At 38.7% G+C, this 15,502-nt stretch overlaps 1 protein-coding gene across 1 annotated transcript in view; it reads right to left on the bottom strand.

Moving 5' to 3' along the window:
• Positions 1–15,502, bottom strand: part of LOC130146491 (dynein axonemal heavy chain 5-like) — a 176,263-nt gene that overhangs the window by 77,426 nt on the left and 83,335 nt on the right. The window contains exons 45-53 of the mRNA XM_056332652.1: positions 12,798–12,887; positions 12,465–12,701; positions 11,777–11,944; positions 7,504–7,710; positions 6,208–6,537; positions 4,622–4,828; positions 4,292–4,534; positions 3,313–3,467; positions 506–1,170 (exon numbers count right to left, since the gene is read on the bottom strand). Coding sequence (XP_056188627.1) covers positions 506–1,170; positions 3,313–3,467; positions 4,292–4,534; positions 4,622–4,828; positions 6,208–6,537; positions 7,504–7,710; positions 11,777–11,944; positions 12,465–12,701; positions 12,798–12,887 — 2,302 coding nt within the window. The remainder of the gene's footprint in view (positions 1–505; positions 1,171–3,312; positions 3,468–4,291; positions 4,535–4,621; positions 4,829–6,207; positions 6,538–7,503; positions 7,711–11,776; positions 11,945–12,464; positions 12,702–12,797; positions 12,888–15,502) is intronic.

Below are 15,502 nucleotides of genomic sequence, written 5' to 3'. Positions count from 1 at the left end.
GAAGAAACATTGTCAAGTTTGCATTTACTTCCAGACATCATTCAGTTTCAGAAACTGTTTAAATGTTTAGTGTGTATGACCTTGTGCAGTGCAATATTTCGGAAATTTTACATTTGGCATATAACTGTTTCTTTAAAAGATTCTTCAGAGGGACTGAATCTGAACATATACTTACCTTCCCTCAGAATTTCTTCTAGCATGTTTAAATATGAAAACTAGGATCTCAGTTGTTCCTTGGCATGCATATATGTCAAAGCAGTAGTTTCAGGTATTTTAACTGCTAACTCATACTACTTTCAAAACTCATCTGCAATCTGCAACATTCATAAAGTTAATTAAATAAAACCTCTGCATATTTTGTGATCATACACAACACAGCTGAAAACATGAGTCTGCTTCCAGTGACTCACAATTTAAATCCATACTTTTGCCTTCTTTTGCTCAGATTCTTCTCACCTTTTTAAAAACAAATAAACAAACAAAAATCAAACAGATTTTACAGTACCTGTTCTCATGCGTTCAGACAAACTTCCAAGATTGGTAAACTTCTCTTTGTAAATAGTTTTGTAGCCTCCAATGAAAGACAGGTAAGATTTTGGAGTCACAAATGTTCGTCGCCTATATCGTTCGAAGTATTCAACACATTTTTCAGCTACAATATCTTGAAATGTTCCCATGGTGTTAACAACACTCTGTTTCACTTCATCTGTGCACTCAATATGGTAGGAAACTAAAAAATGCTGTGCAACTGCTACAAGAGCATCTTTAGGCCAGCACTGGAACCAGTCCATGGTACAGCCTGAAATCAGACCTGGAAATTTGAGCGCACGAGTTCTGAATTTTTCCCCAACAGGAGAAAAACAAAGAACCACATGAAGGTTGTTACGAACTCGAGCAAGAAAGTAATTATAAAGATTTTCAGCAGTGGGAGTACGTCTTGGGTACTCCTTCTTCATTGCCAGTATCAGGTCTTGTGTGATTTCACCTATTTCATCTCGTGCAAAAAGATTTGAGACTTCACCTGAAGCCAAGACATTGTTCATGTACTCAAGAAAAGATTCATCTCTGATTTCATTGTCTGTGAATATAAAGACAATGCTCTTTCCTTTTTGCCCAGCAGTGCGGTACAAGATTTTCAGATCATCCAAAAGGTTGTTGGTGGCATATGTTCTGAGATAGAAAAGGATTAGAGAGGGAACAAAAATTACAGACCATTTTAAGAGATATCTATCATCTGGCTCAGTTTCCTTAAGGCAAGAAAAAATCTACACAAGAAATTAATTCCATATCTCCTGGTTTCAATTTTTAGGGTTTTTTTCTTAAACATTTTCCTAAATAGAATGATCAGTAGCATAAATAATGGGAAAGGGAGTGAAATCACAGAATAATGTACTGAAAAAAAAGATGGTAAAAGCAATACTATGTCTAATGTAATTATCATGCGCTGCTTTGCATCCCTACAGTTTGCAAATGCAAATTCTCTATTAGAACTGCAGGTTAATACAGCTGGATTAAGTGGTCAAGTAGGTTCTGATACTTGTAACCATTATGTAAATACAGCCGGATCATCTTCTGAAAATATTGAAAACAGGTTAAAGGAAAACATTAAGAGACAAGAAAAAGCAAAATTAAGGTTTGTATTGTGTTATTTGGTTTAACTGAAATTAAGCCCCAGAAATTATGCTTGAGCATTATCACTTGGGCTGATAACTCTGCTGCAAATTGGAGACCCTGACTGGTTCTTTCTATACACCTCTTACAGCTGATGCACACAAGCAAGATTCAGATGAAGTCCATGCAAATTCAACTACAGGTTTCAGATTATGGAATATAAAATCAAGTAAAGTAAGGTTAATAAAATGGCAGATTTTGTCCGTTATGTGCTTAGTCAATTAAAGCTGCAATTAGGAACCTCTTTTCTTGGAAACTAGTTTCTTATTTCCAAAAGTCTCTTCAAAGTCCTTGCAATACACAATGACCATTTTCCAGTGTTTGAATACTCTATTTTTATATTAAGTATGCAATATAGAAAGTCTCCCAGTCCTCTTCCAGCTCCATCTTACCACTGCTCTATAAGTACCCCTAATGCAAGCATCGCAGAACTTGTAAAACAATCTATCTCTGCAGTTTGCATGTGTCAGCTACAGCTATATAGTGATTTGTGGTATTCCAATAAGAATACAAGATTTTCTCTAAGTCAGAATAGCAGTCCATCTAGCTCAATACTCTTAATACCAGCAATGGAAACTCTTACTTAGAAAACATGAGCCAGCATCCACTCTTCACCACTCATTTCTTTCTTCCCCCCTCCCTATTCGTAGCCAATATATTAGAAATGTTAGAAGGAATGTTCATCCTGTTCTCTAAGTATCCATTTATGAACCTGCTGATATTCTCCTCCTCCACAGCCTCCTGTGGCAAGTTACAGAAGATGACTATCTGCTTTGTAAATACACATTTGCACCTACCTGCTTTTAGCCAACCTCCAGTTAGCTTCAGCAAACGAACCTTTCTTAAGTGACTGAAATATTTGTTTGCCTTATTAATACACTTTGAATCTTGGAAGTCTAAGGAGTCTATTCTGTGACTTCATACTTTTTTTCTTTCCCTCCTTTTTTCTGTTCCCACTGTTCCTTCCTTTTGTTTCTGGGACACAAGAGGAGGCTGTGATATGTCTTTCTTTCCTTTCATCAGAAACCTCATAGCATTGTTCAAAGACCTGACATATCTCTCTAATGAAGATTTCTCAATGTGTTGAATAATTTTCAGAGTGAAATATAAACTGCTAGCCCTCAGTGCTTACCCCTGTTAACCCTATGTTGAAAGAGAAACAGATGGAAGGCAGTAGTTACTCCCAGTCACTTCAAATTTCTACAAATTACTAAATTCCAGCATTACAAACTGTTAAGTCATTGATAGCAGTTGTAATAATACAGTCTGGGTACATAATCACCTATAGAAAAAGTTATTATATGTCCTGGCCATCAGCATTTGCCCACTATGCCAAACACACCAGCAGATTATTGTTACCTTTAGCAGAAAATGGTATTTTAGTGGGATTTCACAAGGGCAGATTGCAACTCAAATGCTGAAGGAAAGACAGATTTGTCAATAGCATAAAAGCAGCAAAACACAGATCCAGGATCTGTCATCTATAGACTGTGCATTTGCACAAATGGTTTTGATCAAAAATTTAGTTTACAATAAGAGATAAAATGTTTGACAGGTTTGCAATTCTTTAAGTTGATTGTGAGACAATAATTTCTATGGCAAATTAAGGAGTAAATGGCTATGTACACCGCATTGTGTTACCTTGTTAAAGTAATTTGAAAGCTCTCATATCCAGCAATATATGATGCTAGTCTGGTCAGACTCTGTTTTCCAGATCCACCCACACCCACCAACAATGCATTTCCTTGTGGAGTACGAATAATCCGTGATATTTTAATCAAATGGATGATTGCATCCTGTGTATTGAGAGAAAAGGGGATGAAAAGAGGAAAATAATATAATGTATATTCAACTAGAGGCACATCACCAAGCATCTGCCTCTTAACAGCTAGATGACTTCTCTGGAGCCTATGCTAAAGATTCAGTCCTGTACTCATCAAAATCAACCTGAGATTTCCCTCTGACGTCAGTGGGCAGCAGGGCTAGATCAAGAGAAATGTCCTGGTATCAAGCTCCTATGAAGCAATGTCATATTCAGTGCTTGTATTCAGCAGAGGTGAGGGCATGCTCCTTAGGGGACACAAGGAAAAGTAGAAACACTCTTCCCAACCTTTCAACTGAAGTATTTACAGGCTCTCTAAAGAGGCTGCCAAAAGTAAAAATAGAAGTACAATATAGACATTTCTTACTCAACTGCTGTATTTATCTTAGAGCAAGAATTAATCTGAAATGCCCTACAAATCTACCAAACCACCCAGTCTAGAACTGAAGAAAGCACCACGCATCAAGAGACCTTTGAGAAGGAGGTAACTTTCAGAGATGCAAGATGTGCAAGATGCAAGATGAAGATCACAATGTGCACTGTAGAAACAAATGAGAGTTGCGATTTGCATTATGCAAGGCAGGAGAAAGAAAAGATGGGGAACTACAAAGAGATTAAATAATTTGTGGGAGATAGTAGCATGGCTTTATAGAGTTTATTTGTAAGGCTTGTTGGATACAGGGCTAGCCATTCTGAGCTATCTCCAAAACAATTTGACAGAAACATACAAAATCCATGTATCAGCAGGTGAAAAAGGCCAGGCGCTTTCTATATTAACATAATCACAGGCACTAATACCTTGAAAAATACTAAATCCATCTTCGATCCTCTGATGGTTTCATTGTACTGTTGCATGAACATCTGTAATCGTTCAGCCAAATAATCCAAAGATGGGATAGGCTCATAAATTTTAGGAGCCTTCAACTCTGCATCATCAGGTTCATCTCCAGTAGCTTCTGGGACATCACGCAAGAAATCCACAAAGTACAATTCTGTAGATTTATCTTCAAATAGATTTTGGCCATGTTCTGCAGAAGCAATCTACAACAATATATTAAGCATTGCTTTAGTAATGAAACCGTTCATTGGTCTCTTTCTATGGCAAATACTGGAACACTATTTGCCTACCTTTTTCATCATATCTTCAAACCAGTCTTTATCACTTTGGCTGATGAACCTGTCTGCAATAACACGTCTGCATTCATGCTGGAACAAGGCTACCAAAACACTGATGCTCTGGCAGACTTCAGAAGTAACTGTAAGTATTCCTTGCCAAATACGACTGAGGTCTCGTAAATTAAAGACGTAATGAAATTTAGCTGGAGTTGGTAACATCTACAAAATAATGTCATAAGCTATATTCAAATAACTACTAAATAAAAATATTTTCTATCTAGTATTAAATTAATATGGAAATTTTCACAAACTTTGAAATTAATATTGCATTAAAGCACAAAGACATGCTTGACATTTAAAAGGCAATGGTAAAAATCAAAAAATGACAACAGCAATGACCAGCTCTTTAATTTCACATAGATTTCGTTCAAGTTTCTTTGAGTCTTTCAAGTCCCAGGAACATGCACTGAAGGGTAGCCAAGACAGGTTAGTTAATGATAGCGTTGAAGGCCACAGTGAAAAAGTCAGCATTGCTTAACCTCTGATGCTGCTCCTGCCCTTTCTTCCAGATCATTTCTGCCACTCTTTTGTCCTTTCCAAGAAGATGTGAGGAAAAGTTCATGAGGAAAAGGAAAAGGAGATGAGGAAAAGGAAAAGGAGATGAGGAAAAGCAAAGAAAAGGGAGCAGAAAAATGATAAAAGAGGATATGAAAAAACAAACAACTTAGCAAAATCTACGTTTTCCCTATAGGCAGTTAATTTGTAGTAATAAGCATCGTTTCTGTTGAAGATACTGGCAACGGTTGACTGGTTAACAGTTTCACTCTCCCTATTTCTCTGTGCTAGCAAAGTTTATGACTACAGTTGAGGTTTTGGGGAAATTCTGAACAACCTTTTCTGGAGTAGAAAATACCATTTGCTAAATCCCTGACTACCCCTATCTTTCCACCATTCTCCCCCACTTTTTTTTTCATTATAAGATGAAATTTGACACACATTTCTATCCTGTTAATTTTACTTTTAACTCTTCAAATTTCATTCTACACATAAATTTTATTTTCTATTTCAAAGCAAAATTTGTTAGGAATTGCAGTTAGATGTTTTTACAATTTGTTTGAAATAGAAGAAGTAAATATTTAGGAATTACCAAATACCAGATTTTGTTTGTTTTGAACTGATTCCACCCCCCACCAAATTTGACTTGTTCCTTTAACTCAGATCTTTAAAGTTTCTCACAACCCCAAACATCTTTACAGAAGATACCTCTCTAATTTTTAATTTATGGTTCCTTAGGCCTTTGACATTTTCTCAAGCAGAAGACATCTAAATATTCCTACCAGCTATACTTACTATATTATATTTATATAACGTAATTCTTATATTTGCTATAGAAGGCAGTGCGTATGATTATGGTTTTAGTCAGCTAACCAGGTGCTGATAGCAACAAATGCCGAACAGAGGCATCAGCCAGCAGTTACACATACAGGTCATTGCTTCACAACATGAAGTGCAACCACACGATAGTACAAAAGACCTAGGTCTTGTTACTTTGTCATGGTACAGATGTTTCAAAGTCTTCTTAACAGATATAATTTTACCTTTGCTTTTGTTGCTTGCCAAACCTTTTGAGTTGTAGATACCAATGCTGAGGCCAGTTTACATACTTCTGCAGGGAAACACCGTTGTTCACAGAAATAGCCTTCAGCTATTGTTCGAAATATTTTGTCAATAGAGGAACTGGAAGGCAGTGTGCAGTTGTAGATGGTGAAATGGCGTTTCAGGCGCTGTGGGATGTCATTCCGACCTCCCCCAGGGTGAATCATAGCAGCTACAAACTGGATGTCAACAACATTTGTGAATTCTCCCGGCTTCTCCAAATTATAGAAACCTTTCTGTTCCATCAGCTGCCTTACAATCTCATTGGTGATCTAGTTATTGCCAAAAAAAAAAAAAAAAAAAAAAGAAGCAACGGAGTAACTAAGTGTTTCAGGGATCTTATTTAAAAAAACGAAAGATGAAATCTCCAGTATAATAAATTAGTAGACAAAAGGAAAGACGCCTCTTATCTTTCTTAATTTCACATATTGTGCTGGGCACTTTAGCAATTTAGAAAGCCATGCAACACAATACCAAGTGCTCTGATGCAGTGGATTGGCTGCATGTAAGCTTCATGTGCTAAGCAATTGTGGACATTAGGTCAGACATTCAACTGGATTTCCATAATACTAATCTAAGAAAATTCAGCACTTCACAGTTTCAAGCCAGGCTCTATATTCAGACTGACACAGGCACATAGTGACAAAGAATAGCTAGTTTAGCACAAAGTATAGTTATAGAGGCAGTGAGAGAACAAGATTACAGAGTTATACTGGGAGCAGGAAAATTACTTTTTATCAGCAGTCATTTTTTTGAATCTAAGTCAGATTTCAGAGTATAGATCTATAAGTACTGATTTATCAATACCTCAAGACATCCTGCTAGTCTTGGATGTCAACAGTGATGTTAGATTTCACTTAATAATAACTGTACTTTAAAGTCCAGAATGGATGGAAGAAGGAAAGAGTCTCTGATTGCTTCTTGGATTTGCATGCTTCCTTTCCCAGCATGGTTCTTAGTACTTATAGTTTAGAAATTCTGCAAGCTCTCTATGTAACCAAGACAAAAAGCTTAAAGGCTACAATGATTGCACCAAGTGGCTTGATGCTGACCCTAATCCTTTGGGACTGACAGCTTACTACTCTTGGCAAAAACTGGATTGGGGAAATTGCTTTTAGTAGATGTACTTGATCTAATCCACGTTATGATACCTTTTTCCTAAACTTTCCTACTTTTGCAACCCACAGATCAGCAATGGTAAGACCACCGGTTCTCAAATGTTAACATTTTCTTTTTACCTGATCACCCCACTCATTAATCACAGGCATGTTGATGTCATCAATAAAGACAGTCATTTTCTTCCCTGCTGGAGGACCATATGTGGTGCCCATTCTTTTATCTATGTAACTTTCTATGCTCCTTTGGAACATAGTTGGCTGAGTTGCAGAAGAAAAGTTTAGGCATTTGGTCAAGTGAACATCAGGGTCATACTTGCTTGTGTAATCCTGCAAGATAAACCCAATTTTTAGTAAAGTGCACCAGTAACTCCAAATGAATTCAGCCAAAAGGAGGTGTAGATGGTCGGCAACCCTGCAAAAATCAGACATCTACAAACAGTTCTGCTATTAACTTCAAAATCTCAAAAAGCAGTTTATTTAAGATAAATATACCATCTCCGACCTGAAATTCAAAAAAACTCTGTTATTGTGTCTAAGTGTTAAAATTTACAAGCTTTTAACAGACTTCCCTAAGCATTACAAGTAGGCATGTGACAACTTAAGATGCAAATAAACTTTGCATTAGCAATTGTCAGGGTTTTTCTAAATTCAAGCTGTTAGTGATGATCTGTTATAGCAGGAAGGAGCAGCAAGGAACAAGTGAAAAAACAAATCCTTTTTCACATTTACACTACAGCATCATATCTTACAACAAAAGCAGTGTAAAGGAATGGAAGTGTAAAATTAAACACAGCTACATCACATTTACTGATAGTTATCCTCTCTTAATGAAGAAAGGAATCCTGGGGTTTGATGATACATACAATTCCCATAGCTACTGAGGATGCCCTAAAGCAACAAGGTTCCATTTTTCTTATTTAGTGAGGTTTCATAATAGAATCAGAAAGAAAAAGATGTAACCCTGGAGTCACACCAAGGTGCAGATATAGATATAGCTATATAGCATGAGAAATATTTTGTTTAGCAAGAGTCCTGTAACATAAAAATAGTGTTAAAAATTCCAGATTTCCAACAGTATTTCTTTTTAAAGATTCACTTCTTTTGCAATGATGACAAAATTGAATATCATTTACATCTTATCTTTATAACAGGATTGACTAGAAGTGTTCCCATTTTGGTATGTCAGAAAAATAAACCTGTATCATTTCTGGTAACTGCTCTAAGAACAACTCCAGTGAGACACACACTCTGTGTGACAACAGAAAGAAGATACAACTAAGGCCTCACAAATATTTTGATGAATATTGTTAAACTGTTAATTTTGTTCATACAATGTTGATAGAATGATATCAGTTTAAGAAAAGGTGCCCTTCAGAAATAGGAGTTTCTCAGACATCACACAAATGACAGTCTACACATGCAATGTATATGCAACAGTCCTGTATTTGGTGAATACTCTTGACCGCTGATGGGTTGGTGCAGGACACTGCTCAGATCTCTCCTTGGGACTCCAACAGTTTGTACAAAACAAGTGTACTGGGTGCAGATGCCCAGGTGCTGGCAGCAGAAGCTGTGGGACAGTCCTTTGCAAAAAGATGGGGCTTCCCCACACCAGACATAGCTGGTACCAGTCAGCTCCAACAGACCCACCAGAGCCACTCAGCCTGTGTAAGAAAGGGCAAAGTGCTGCCTGGCAGTTGAGAGAAGCAAGAAAAAATGTGAGCGAAATAGCCCTACAGACACCAAAGTGAGAGTAGAAAGAAGTGCAGGAGATGCTCCAGGAGACATTCCCCAGCAGCCCATGGAGAAGACCATCATGAAGCAGGTGATCCAAAGCAGGTTATCCTGCTGCAGCCTATGGAGGACCATGTAGAAGCAGATAGCCACACTGCAGCCCCTGGAAGTTCTCATGCCACAGTAGGTGGATGTGCTCTGAAGAAAGATATAGTACATGGAAAGCCCACATCAGAGCAGGCTCCTGGCAGGAGCTGAGGCCTGTAGAGAAGAGCCAATGCAGAAGCAGATTTTCTGGCAGGACTTGTGACACCGTGGGGGACCCACGCTGGCGCAGTCTGTGCCTGAAGGACTATGCCCCATGGAAAGGATCCGTGGTGGAATAGCTCATGAAGAACTGCAGCCATGGTAAGGACCCACACTGGAGCAGTTCGTGAAGGACTGATCCTGTGGAAGGGACCCCGCATGAGAGCAGGGAGCAGCACGAGGAGGAAGGAGTGGCAGAGAGGAGCTGTTGTGGACTGACAACAGCCCCCATTCCCCATCCCCCTGTGCTGCTTGGAGGGGACAAAGTAGAGAAGTTGGGGATGAAGAAGTGAAGGTGAGCCTGGGAAGAAAGAAGGGGTGAGGCGAGGGTGTTTTTACTGTTGTGTTTGGTTTTCATCATCCTATTTCATTTTTAATTAGAAATACATTAAATTGATTTTCCCTAAGCTCTCTTTTGCCCATGATGGTAACTGGTGAGTGATCTCCCTGTCTCTGCTTCAACCCTTGTCCTGTTGAGGAAGGGTAGGGAACCAGCAGCTGGGTGGGGGTCTTGCAGCTGTCAAGGTCAACCCACCGCAACTATGAATACACAACCATTCAAAAAACGCACTTGTGTATTATCCATTACAGCATGTCAGAATCTTTACATGGTAACAGTAATATTACACAGTACATAAATGAGAATAATCTTTGAAAAAGAAGAGATTATTTCATGGGATGATTTTTGTTAGTTAAACTGTCAGAGAATTTTCAGCTCTACCATACCAATTTCATGTTAAATTCTGGATTTTTTGCAATTCATGAATTAATAGTACAGAGAGTAAAGGTCTTAAATAACACTGTTCTAAGTTCTTTATTTTGATATACACTGATGTCTTACTCAGTGCTGAAGATTACTTCAGATTAATTCAGATTACTATCTGGAGTGTTCTATATAATTTTTTTTTTACTTTTTCATGAAACCAGCTGCTTATATCTGGAAATTTCTTTTCCACAAAGTCTAGTAAAGCAAAATTCTACAGAAGGTGAAAGCAGAAGGGGAACAGTTGTGAAGGCCACTAACTTTCACTCCTAACCTTAAATGAGATCAAATATCTCTGGCATTATGCTCCCTTGTGTAAGGAACATCCTCTGCTCTATAGAATAGACATGAAGTAAGCAACTCCCAGGAATCAGCTCCAATTATTTTTAGGGACAGGAATGACAGCTGAAGGCTGGAGGTTGCCAGTATCTGGCCAAAATCCAGTATGCAGAATATCAGGACCACCACCCAGACCCCGCCTCTTCACTCTGCTGAAATAGTTCTCCAGCTGGTGCCAGGAACAGAAGTTGACATTACACTGGCATGCATGTTGGCATCAACAGCTAAGCTGAAAAAGCAGTATTAATGGTGGCTGGCATTGTTACAACTCCCTTTATGTCAGGGCTCAGAAAGCACATGGCTGGGGGATGCAAAATGGCTCCAGATTTTAAGAAAGCCAAAGGTCAACTTAGGCCAGTATTTCTCAGTTACTCTCAATTTCAAGACCTCTACAAATCCTCCAGTGGAGGTATAGATGTCTGCATGGCAAATTCAGCTGTCCCAACAGCAGATCAGTTTTATTTAGCTGCCTCTCATTGATCAAAGAGTTCACAGATTCCCCTGGAAATCACAGACACTATGCTGAAAACCATAACACTTGCATTTTTTCAAATAAGGGATGCCAAGCTTGGTATGACCTCTGGGTTTGTTCAGCCTTCTGATTATTGGCTCTTCTGTAGTAAGGTGTTAATTTTTTTAAATGTCATATGATTAATCTGCACCATTTTATGAAATGGAAAGTATTTGTTCATTTAATAGAAATCCTATTATTATTTTCTTCTATAGAAAGAACATGTCATTTTCAGTGAAGGAATAAAGAAAGCAAATAATAAACACTAAATTCACCTCTGAAAAAATCACCCTGGGTAAAGAAGGAAGTTCTTTATTTCTCTTCAGTTTGGCTCGTGAAGAAAGTCTGTGCAACAAGGGTGTACAAAAGATCAGTTCACACACAGCACCACTAACAAAGCACGGAGAAATAAAAAAATCCTCCAAGGATCAATATTTTCTTAGCAAAATCTCCAGTTTGACTTCTCAAAAGAAAAGTAAGTGTAAGAAAGAGCATTTATCACATGACCTTGTGGCCATGGTTAGCAAAGTTTAAAAGAACCCTTTATACTAAATTATAGATTCTAAGGAGTTTTTGCTTGTAGGCCATGTGAGTACCAACAAAATACCTCAGTGAGAATGCTAGTACATAATCTGAAGAAAAATCAAATTACTTTTACACTTCAATTTAACATGTCTGCCAATGTCAGTTATTGCAATGTTATCATACAAAGATATTATAAGTTTTTCCATTCCACCTACCTTAATCATAACTGTTTTGGCTGTTCCCTGTTCCCCAATTAGCAGAACAGCTTTTCCTTGCCTCATGATAGCGTGCATTAGAAAGTTTGTTCGGACACTATCTACATTTGGAACTAGAATGGAAGTATATTCTGGTACTGAATCCTTAGGGTAAATATATTCAGGGACCTGCATAAGAAAGACACGCAAAAAGTCTGAGACTTTCTACCTGCCCACACAATCATTCTGCATCAGAAAACAAAACCAATGGACCTTATAAAATGTATATGAGCAAAACTTTTTCTTTTTGAAAGCCAGGCATCCATTTATAACTAAACAGTATCTTGCCAAGCTTTTCTAAAAGGATGTTAGACTAACAGGGTATTTTCATTCCACTATTCTCCGTTACATGAAGAAAGCTTTTATTTGCTGGGAGTTCTTAAATCGTGGGGTGATAGAGAGTAGACAAAACTAAGATCACTTCTGTTTTACTTCCAAAGCTATTTCAAATGCACGTTACTAATCTCTGCCAGAGACTTTTATGAAGAACAGAAAAAAAATTCAAAAAAGAAACTTTTGATCATTTGGTAGGGCTAATCTTCCTAACCTAACTATGCAGGGTCTTAAATAATAAAATAATGTGCCTCTTACCAAACACATCTTTCTTGTATAATCATTAAGAAACCTTAGCATGTCACAGCATACGAACCTTCTTTGACCAGTGCTCCCACTGGCCACAAGCATTGATACCAAATTCAAATATGGTTTCTTCTCCAGTCACAGATGGAAGTTCTTTCACTGCTGAGTGCTTCCGTAGGAACAGCTCCATTTTCAGCCTGTCATCTGGTTCCAAAAGAGCTCCAGCTGACCACATTACAGCAAAAATGAACAAGCGAGCAATATGTTCTTCACTGAGCTGTTTCTCATCTCTGTCGGACAATAAACCCTACAAAGCAGACACAATATGTAACTATTGCCCTCCTAGAACAATGTCCCAGCATCAATAAGAATGAGAGAGAGAAAAAATGAATGCCATATCTACCTGTAGGAGGTCAATAGCTTGTTTGATGTACATACATTCTAAAATTGGCATTTTTGGTGTCACAGCAGAGAAAACAAAATCTATCACATCCTAGAAAAGAAAAACACCATTTAAAGAATCTGTTGACCAGTTTCAATGGTATGATTTATTCTTAGAAGAGACCAATTTCTTAATTTCAAATATATTCTAAACTTTATTCCAGTTTTCTCTGTTTATAGGATTATAAACATTCAGACCTAGATCATGAAATTTTGATAACAATAACATATTAGAAAAATAACTCTGATGTACCACAGTCAGCAGAATTATTCATATGCGCTGTATACAACAATTTCTTGAAGAGCTATTTGAAGAATGCTTTTCAGTTACATCAGGGATCTGCCATTTGTTCTCTCTACTGGAGATTTTAATCTGCCATTGCCATTTTCATAGTAGGAAGAAGCACTAGAATCACTGTAATGATATGTATATAATGCACAACCTCGCCACTATACCTTTGTACCTATCTGATCTGTTCTGACTGCACCATAATGTACCTGTTCCCCTTGAAACCAGGATTCCACCCTCAGTAAGTTTGTAGACAACACCAAGCTGGGAGGGGAGTGTTGATCTGCTTGAGGGCAGGTGGCTCTGCAGAGGGATCTGGACAGGCTGGACCGATGGGCCAAGGCTGGTTGTGTGAGGTTCAACAAGGAGAAGTGCCGGGTCCTGCATGTGAATCACAGTAACCCCACACAGTGCTATGGGCTTGGGGAAGGGTGGCTGGAAAGCTGCCTGGGGGGAAAGGACCTGGGGGTGGGGGTGGACAGCTGGCTGAACACGAGCCAGCAGTGTGCCCAGGTGGCCAAGAAGGCCAATAGCATCCTGGCTTGTATCCGAAACAGTGTGGCCAGCAGGACAAGGGCAGTGATCATTCCCCTGTGCTCGGCACTGGTGAGGCCCCACCTCAAATCCCGTGTTCAGTTCTGGGCCCCTCACTGCAGGAGGGACATTGAGGTGCTGGAGCGTGTCCAGAGAAGGGCAGCGAAGCTGGTGAAGGGTCTGGAGCACAGGTCTCATGAGGAGCGGCTGGGGGAACTGGGGTCATTTAGCCTGGAGAGGAGGAGGCTCAGGGGGGACCTTATTGCTCTCTACAACTACCTGAAAGGAGGGGTAGGTATTTTCTCCCACATAGCAAGAAATAGGACGAGGAAATGTCCTCAAGTTAACCTCAAGTCAACCACCAGGGGAGGTTTAGATTGGATATTAGGAAAATTTTAACTGAAAAGGTGGTCAAGCATTGCAACAGGCTGCCCAGGGAGGTGGTGGAATCACCATCCCTGAAGGTATTTAAAAGACGTGTAGATGAGGTGCTTAGTGACATGGCAGTCCTGGGTTTAACAGCTGGACTTGATGATCTCAAAGGTCTTTTCCAACCTAAATGATTCTATGATTCTACTCTTGGCTGTCTGTAGAACCCTGGCAGAATACAAAGGGAATTTTGCAATTTATTTCAATGGAACCTGGACTTTCCTCAGGTTACTCCATAATGATGGCTACCATGCTTGCCTTTGCCAACGGTTCTGCAACATCTTTAGCAAAGTTTCAAATTGATGTAAAGTCCTCTCTAGTATTTGAAGTGCAGAATTATTTTAAAATATCATTTGCCATCCATAGTACAAAGTGATGTAAATTGTAACTAACTTTCACTTTCATTTAACAATTTTTAATATAATTCCCTCCTTATGGGTTCCATTTGCCTTTGTAATCTTTGGGAATGAACACTGCCTACTCATTCTGGGAAGTAACAGTGCAACAGAGACACTATGGGAGATAGTAATTTTGGATTATTTCTATTTATAGCTCCCATATACTGTCAGTGAGAAAACTAAGACAATGAAGACATTCAATGACCCAAAGATGTAAACAAACACCCAGATATTTTTTAAAAATCACTGACCTGCTTACCCACACACTCACCAGCTTTGTTCCAATTTTCAGTTTACTTTTTTTGCCACTAGAGTTCTCTAAGTACCCTGTGCTGAGTATTCATTGGCACAGAGACAGAATCAAGAGTTTTATCCATCCTCCTGAGTTCCGCTTCACTAGAATAGTGGGTAACACACACAACAGTTTGTGATAGAAAAACCTCACATAAGTACTCTAAATAATAAACCTCTAGAACAGGGCTCATGGCTAAGTGGTCTGAGAAAAAAGACAGTATGGATGTGGGCATACATAAGAGGAGGGAGGCTTAGAAAACATCCCTTTTTTTGTTATTTCTTGTTGCCTAGAAAAAGTGCTTACACCTCTGTGTATTGCTTTCCCTCTAAAATGCCTGGTTTGCCCCAAGCAGTGCATAGGGTGCTCAAGTGACTGAGGGGCTTGCGGGTACCACAAGGAATGGGTAGAAGTAAGGCACTGCAAGCAGTGTGGGAGATACAAGTCTAATGACCTTTAAAATCTGGACCTAAATCTCTAAGATTCAGTTTCGTCATCTGTAAAATAGATTAGATGTCTCACACGGCACTGAAAATTGTTCAATAATTGATTTGACACATGCAGAATAACACGCGGAATAAAGATATTTCATGAGTCAAAGTAGTCTGTAGTTTCAAGAGCCCAATTTTCACCAGAATGAGTTTTATGCTAGTTCTGATACCAGTGAGATTTGTGTAATTTTTGTTCTTTGAGTTTATGAAAAAAAAAAAAAAATCTGGTCCATA

This window comes from Falco biarmicus, chromosome 3 (genome assembly GCF_023638135.1).
Source record: "Falco biarmicus isolate bFalBia1 chromosome 3, bFalBia1.pri, whole genome shotgun sequence".
Lineage (NCBI taxonomy): Eukaryota > Metazoa > Chordata > Aves > Falconiformes > Falconidae > Falco > Falco biarmicus.
Note: the sequence above shows the minus strand (reverse complement) of the source record. Positions and strands in the feature narration are given on the sequence as shown.